At 46.3% G+C, this 7,079-nt stretch overlaps 1 protein-coding gene across 1 annotated transcript; it reads right to left on the bottom strand.

The window, feature by feature from the left end:
- Positions 1-1,867: 1,867 nt before the first annotated feature.
- LOC147228881 (beta-1,3-galactosyltransferase 1-like) lies at positions 1,868-6,028 on the bottom strand. The gene is made up of 2 exons (XM_086156215.1): positions 5,839-6,028; positions 1,868-3,282 (listed from the first exon to the last, which is right to left on the bottom strand). Exons 1-2 carry the CDS (start codon positions 5,868-5,870, stop codon positions 2,166-2,168), a joined length of 1,149 nt encoding a protein of 382 aa, XP_086012341.1. The 5' UTR covers positions 5,871-6,028; the 3' UTR covers positions 1,868-2,165.
- Positions 6,029-7,079: the final 1,051 nt, after the last annotated feature.

Genomic DNA, 7,079 nt, shown 5'->3' on the forward strand with positions numbered 1-7,079 from the left:
TGGTTCCCGACCTGACAAACGGGTGACCCGTGAAATTTATCTTCAAAACAAATTTTTGTTTACACAGTAATATGAATAAATATCACAAGTATTTTAAAATCAGTTCCAAATTGATTTTTTTTCAACTCAAAATTGTCTGGGAGCCATATGCCATCACTAGAAGAGCCATATATGGCTCGGGAGCCATATGTTTCCGACCGCTCATATAGAGACTTCAAACTATTCACTCTCATTCACACACCATATAGATATGTAAAAACTATTCACCCTCTCATTTGCATGTCATAACTATATAAAACATGTAATATATCTGCATATCTGCTTGTGTGAATTAACCAAAGAATACACTTGTTTGAGGAAGGCAGCGGTAGAGTTTCTGACTAGTTAATTCAACAGGTTCTTAGGGAGTGAGAAGATGCCTGAAGAATGGAGACAAAGTGTGATGGTGCCTATTTTTAAGAATAAAGGGGATGTGCAGAATTGTGGCAACTATAGAGGGATAAAGTTGATGAGCCATACAATGAAGTTATGGGAAAGAGTAGTGGAAACTAGACTGAGGGCAGAAGTCAGCGTTTGTGTACAGCAGTATGGTTTCATGCCTAGAAAGAATACTACAGATGCAGTATTTGCTTTGAGAATGCTAACAGAGAAGTACAGAGAAGGTCAGAGGGGGCTACATTGTGTTTTTGTAGACCTAGAAAAAGTATATGACAGGGTGCCAAGAGAGGAGCTCTGATATTATATGAGGAAGCCTGGAGTTGCAGAGAAGTAGGTTAGACTGGTGCAGGACATGTATGCTAGCTGTGAGACAGTGGAATGGTGTGCTGTAGGAGTAACAGAGAAGATCAAGGTGGAGGTGGGACTTCATCAGGGATCAGCTCTGAGCCCCTTCTCGTTTAGGGTGGTGATGGACAGGCTGACAGATGAGGTTAGACAGGAACCTCCATGGACCATAATGTTTGCAGATGGCATTGTGATCTGCAGTGAGAGCAGAGAACGGGTTGAGGAAAATCTAGAGAGGTGGAGTTATGCGCTGGAAAGTAGAGGAATGAAAGTTAGTTGCAGCAAGACAGAGTATTTGTGTGTGAATGACAGGAACTTTTGTGGAACGGTGAGGCCACAGGGAGTGGAGATCAAGAAGTCGGAGGATTTCAGGTACTTGGGATCAACAGTCCAGAGAAACAGAGAGTGTGGAAAAGAGGTGAAGAGACGGGTTAAACCAGGTTGAAATGGGCGGAGAAAAGTGTCAGGGGCACTGTGTGAAAGAAGACTATGAGCCAGAATAAAAAGAAAGATGTACAAGACAGTGGTGAGACTAGCGATGCTGTATGGTCTTGAAACAGTGACAATGACTGAAAGACAGGAGGCAGAGCTGGAGGTCGAAGAGATGAAAATCCTAAGGTTCTCTTTGGGAGTGACCAGGATGGAGAGGATCAGGAATGAGTCTATCAGAAGAACAGCACATGTTAGATGTTTTTCGGGAGAAGGTCAGAGAAGCCAGACTGAGATGGTTGGGTCATGTACAGAGGAGAGATAGTTAATATATTGGTAGACGGATCCTGGAATCGGAGCTGCCAGGCAGGAGGTCTAAAGGAAGACCAAAGACAAGATTTATGAATGTAGTGAGAGAGGATACGAAGTTAGTTGGTGTGAGAGAGGAGGATACAGAGAATAGGGTTAGATGGAGAAGGTCGATTTGTTGTGGCGACCCCCGAAGGGAAAAGCTGAAAGGAGAAAAAGAAGAGGAAAGAAACGCTAGAGTTAATTCCAGTGTATTGACTGCAGATCCTCGCCCAATGAATACCTGTGTGTTTTGATCCCACCCTGGTGAATGCCAGTGTTACGAGTAGAGAAATGCTGTCAATGGTTTATTACAATCATTTTTTTTATTTGTAATCGTCATCAACTTCTGTTTTATATAAATATATATATTACATGTCCAACCCTCATTTATTAGAATAAATTATGAAATAAATTCACCATAAATTTAAAAAAGCTGTGCAAAAGAATTACCCTGATGAATAGTTTTTTAACGTGCGTTTCCGCCTCTCCTGTCAGCACAGAATTTAATCCAGGTGTAATCAGTTACCATATAGTGTGGAAACAGAAATACACAAATACTCCTTGCAGTACTTCCACAGGCAAAAAGCGGACCGACCTCCGCTTCACCCATGGGGTTCCTTCTGGGTCGGGCATGGCGAGCCGGGCTTCTTCAGATCAGCCCAGTACCTCAGGAGGTCATCGGCGGACGGCAGGATGTAGGTGATGACCTTGGAGAAGGAGCAGCGGTCATATTTGTCCAGGTAGGCCTTGAACTGCGAGACCTGCGGCGGCGGCGTCAGTTTCAGCCCCAGCTTCTTCATGCACATCCCGATGTATGCGTCCTCAATGCTGAATGGGCGGATGTCCTGGGACACTGCCACAAACATGGCTGGCAGGTCGTTGGAGAAGACGTAGCCCATCCCCAGAGCGTAGGTAGGGTATGTCGACTCGGGGTACAGCTCCTCTGGGACGTACCACTTGCTGGTTTTGCTGCGGACGACGGGCCGGTTCCACATCAGTATCCCCGTCAAGTAGTGACTGCGGGGCGTCTCAGGCCTCTTCAGCATCACCACCAGGTTGTCCACATTCAGGAACATGTCTGAGTCGACCTTCATGGCGAACGGCGCCGCAGGGCAGAAGGTGGCCAGCCAGTCCATGATGACCATGGTCTTGATGGTCAGGTTGTGGTAGGAGTCTTGGAAGCTGCTCTGGATCACGTCGTCGTGGTGCATGGCCTCCCGCCGCACCGCCTCCTCCACCTCGGCGCCGCCTTGCACGCCAAGCACGAACAGGGTCAGCACCGGCTCACCCAGCACCACCTTCTCCTTTGCCCACGTCTGACGGATGGCGTTGCGTGCCTTCACGTCCTCTGGCGCCACCGGCACCATCAGGACCAGGAAGGGCGCCATCAGGTTGCAGGCATCAGCGGCGTCCAAAATGAAGCCGTAGTTCTTTGGGTACGCTTGGTGGTACTGAGTGCGCTCAGGAGCGGCGGCAGTGGTCGGAGCGTTGGTCCTCGCCTGTTTGTGTTTGGGATCGACGCGGTATGGAGGGGGCCTGTAGTCCGACACCGCCAAGCTGAAGAACCCCTTTGGGATTCGGTTGTGATGGCTGTTCTCGGCCCATGACAGGTTCGTCACCGAGTAGCAGACGATGAGAGCCAGGCACAGCAGGAGCAGCAGTTTGAACAGGACGTTCCACGGCTGCTTCCTGCAGGGGTTAGGGTTCTTGCCATGAGGACTGAAAGCAGAAGAAATGTTGGTGAGGTTTTGATTTCATAGCACGAGGTCGACTGCTGGTTATTGATAGAAAGTCGACAACGGGCTCCTCAAGGGGCGCGAGTGGCTCCTGAAGAAGGAGGCACATTCTGTTTGCACGAAGGCCGCCGCAATTACCGAGGGGAGGGAATGCCGTGGCGTGGACGTCCTCAGAAGAGGCTCCGCCCTTCACTTTGACAAATGGGTGTTCCCAGAGTTGTACAAATGGTCTATTCAACCACTTACGGAGAATTTCAATCAACGGGCACACACATAAACATGCAGAGCAAACACATGGCTGACCAATCAGAGCGCAGGGGAACAGGATGTTATACATACGTACAGTTAGGCCCAGAAATATTTGCATAATGACCAAAGTTTTGTTATTTTAGCTGTTTATGAAAACATATTCAGGATACAATTATATAATCAATATGGGCTTAAAGTGCAGACTCTCAGCTGTAATTTGAGAGTATTCACATCCAAATTGGAGCAAGAATTTAGAAATTACAGCTCTTTAATACGTAGATGTCTCTTTTTCAAGGGACCAAAAGTGATTGGATAATTGACTCAGAGGGCTGCAAAAAACATAATAACAGGGCTGTATGGGCTCTTCCGTAGGTAACCTGTCATCAATTAAGTTGTTAAAAGGTTTGGAGTGGATTCCAGGTGTGGCGTTAGCAATTGGAAGCCGTCTCTGTGAACACACAACATGCGGTCGAAGGAGCTCTCAATGGAGGGGAAACAGACCATCCTAAGGATGAAAAAAGACGAAGAAATCCATCAGAGATCGCAGAAATTTTAGGAGTGGCCAAATCAACTGTTTGGTACATTCTGAGAAAAAAAAGAGTGCACCGGTGAGCTTGGGAACTCAAAAAGGCCTGGACGTCCACGCAAGACAACAGTGGTGGATGATTGCATAATCCTTTCAATGGTGAAGAAAAACCCTTTCATAACATCCACTCAAGTGAAGAACACTCTCCAGGAAGTAAGTGTATCAGTATCTAAGTCTAGTGTAAACAGAAGACTTCGTGAGAGTAAATACAAAGGATTCACCACAAGGTGCAAACCATTAATCAGCCTCAAAAACAGAAAGGCCAGAATTGACTTTGCCAAAAAACACCTGAAGAAGCCAACCCAGTTCTGGAACAGCATTCTTTGGACAGATGGGACTAAGATCAACCTGTACAAGAATGATGGGAAGAAGACAGTTTGGTGAAGAAATGGAACAGTTCATGATCCAAAGCACACCACCTCCTCTGTAAAACATGGTGAAGGCAGTGTGATGGCACGACATGCATGGCTTCCAATGGCACTGGGTCACTTGTGTTTATTGATGATGTGACAGAAGCAAACGGATGAATTCTCAAGTGTATAGGGATTTACTTTCTGCTCAGATTCAGCTGAATGCAGCAAAGTTGATTGGCCTGTGCTTCACAGTGAAGATGGACAATGATCCAAAACATATTGCAAAAGCAACCCAGGAGTTTTTTTTAAGTAAAGTGGAATATTCTGCAACTGCAATCACCGGATCTCAACCAAATCTCAATCATTTGGATGCCTTTGACATTTGAATGTTCCCATAGTTGTGCAAATGATCCACTGGGGTGTGTGTGCGTGTGTGGGGAGGTTGCAACCACTTATGGAGTATCAACAAACAACACATCAATCATCGTTGACCAATCAGCGCGCAGGGGGACAGGATGTCACACATACTTAAGCATTGTTGCATTGTACACCGTGTGTGTGTGTGTGTGTGTGTGTGTGTGTGTGTGTGTGTGGGTGTGTGTGTGTGTGTGTGAGACCTGGCCAATATTGCAACCCAACGTGATCCAGGTTTCCTTTTTTTTTCCATGTCTTTGAACATCGCATTAAAAGCCTTACTTTCAGATGAAATGTTTGAAGACAGATTTTGAGTTGGACAAACAGATGCCCGCAACCGGGACAGCTTAATCCGGTGCGTCCGCCTCCCTACGCCACCCCACCTTCCGGTGACCGGATCTGGACTGCGGCCATCATGTCTCCAATGGAAACCACGTCGGGGGGCGAGCAATACACCGGTCTGCTTTACTGCGTGTCTAGTGCTGTAATTTCAGAGTTTGTCAGAGGCCCCTGAACGCAGCACATCAACCGGACCTTCCAAATTAACACACAAAACCCTTAACTTTTTTTTATTTTATTTTAAACTTTACATTTATTTTTAAACTTGTAATTTAAAATTGTAAATAAAAAAAAATCACAAAATAAAAATCTGAACATCCTGGAACAAAATCAAACTTATAATTAAACTTATTTGAACGGTTATCGACCGGATTGACGGCCCGTGCGTCGGGCGCGCGCACCACTCCCACCGTATTCCCACTTCAAAATAGTTAAAAAAAATGACGAGTAAATTCTGGATTGTCGACCAGAATAACGCCCACCTGTGTCTAATCCCGTCCGAATAATCCAGGGTTATCCAGGGAGGGGGCAAGATTGTCATTTTCTTTCTTAAAAGATAAATACTCACATTGTTTAAATAAATAAAAAAATACCTCACCCAGCTTGACCGGGCCCGCTGGGCTCCCCCATCACTCCCGCAAGGTTTCCTCCTGTCTTTCCACGAGGTTTCTTTCCGTCTTCCCACGAGGTTTCTTTCCGTCTTCCCACGAGGTTTACGTGGGATTTTGTTGTGTTTTATTGTCCTTGCGAAGAACGTGTGAGAGAAGACCTCAGCAGACCTTTGCACAAGTGAGGGAGTGGCCACTTCATCCTCCTGACGTGAAGGAGGAGGATGAAGGAAGGAAGTGCGTGTGTGTTCTTGCGCTTTGTCGTGCACACCTATACGTCTGTGTGTGTGTTTTTCTGTATTTGCGCATGGATATTTGCTTGTGTATGAGTGGGCCTTTGTATGAGCGTGTGTCTTTATATGTGTGTGTGTGTGATGCACAAACACATACTTCTTCTTCTTCTTCTTTCGGCTTTTCCCTTCAGGGGTCGCCACAGTGAGTCAACTTTCTCCATCTAACCCTATTCTTCGTATCCTCCTCTCTCACACCAACTACCTTCATATCCTCTCTCACTACGTCCATAAATCTTCTCTTTGGTCTTCCTCGAGACCTCTTGCCAGGCAGATCCAATTCCAGCATCCGTCTACCAATATATTCTCTATCCCTCCTCTGTACATGACCCAACCATCTCAGTCTGGCTTCTCTGTCCTTCTCTCCAAAACATCTAACATGTGCTGTTCCTCTGATAGACTCATTCCTGATCCTATTCATCCTGGTCACTCTCAAAGAGAACCTCAACATCTTAATTTCTGCAACCTCTAGTTCTGCCTGCTGTCTTTTGGTCATTGTAACAGTTTCTAGTCCATACATCATCGCTGGTCTCACCACTGTCTTGCACACCTTTCCTTTTATTCTGGCTGAAAGTCTTCTATCACATAGTACCCCTGACACTTTTCTCCACCCATTCCAACCTGCTTGGACCCGTCTCTTCACCTCTTTTCCACATTCTCCGTTCCTCTGGACTGTTGACTCTAAGTACCTGAAATCCTCCAGCTTCTTGATCTCCACTCCCTGTAGCCTCACTGTTCCACCCGAGTTCCCCTCATTCACACACATATATTCTGTCTTGCTGCGACTAACTTTCATTCCTCTCCTTTCCAGAGCATACCTCCACCTCTCTAGATGTTCCTCTACCTGTTGTCTGCTCTCACTACAGATCACAATGTCATCCGCAAACATCATGGTCCATGGGGATTCCTGTCTAACCTCATCTGTCAGCCTGTCCATCACC

The sequence above is a fragment of the Fistularia commersonii genome, chromosome 12 (assembly GCF_037954325.1).
Source record: "Fistularia commersonii isolate RoL2024-O1a breed Wild chromosome 12, RoL_Fcom_v1.0, whole genome shotgun sequence".
Classification (NCBI taxonomy): Eukaryota; Metazoa; Chordata; class Actinopteri; order Syngnathiformes; family Fistulariidae; genus Fistularia; species Fistularia commersonii.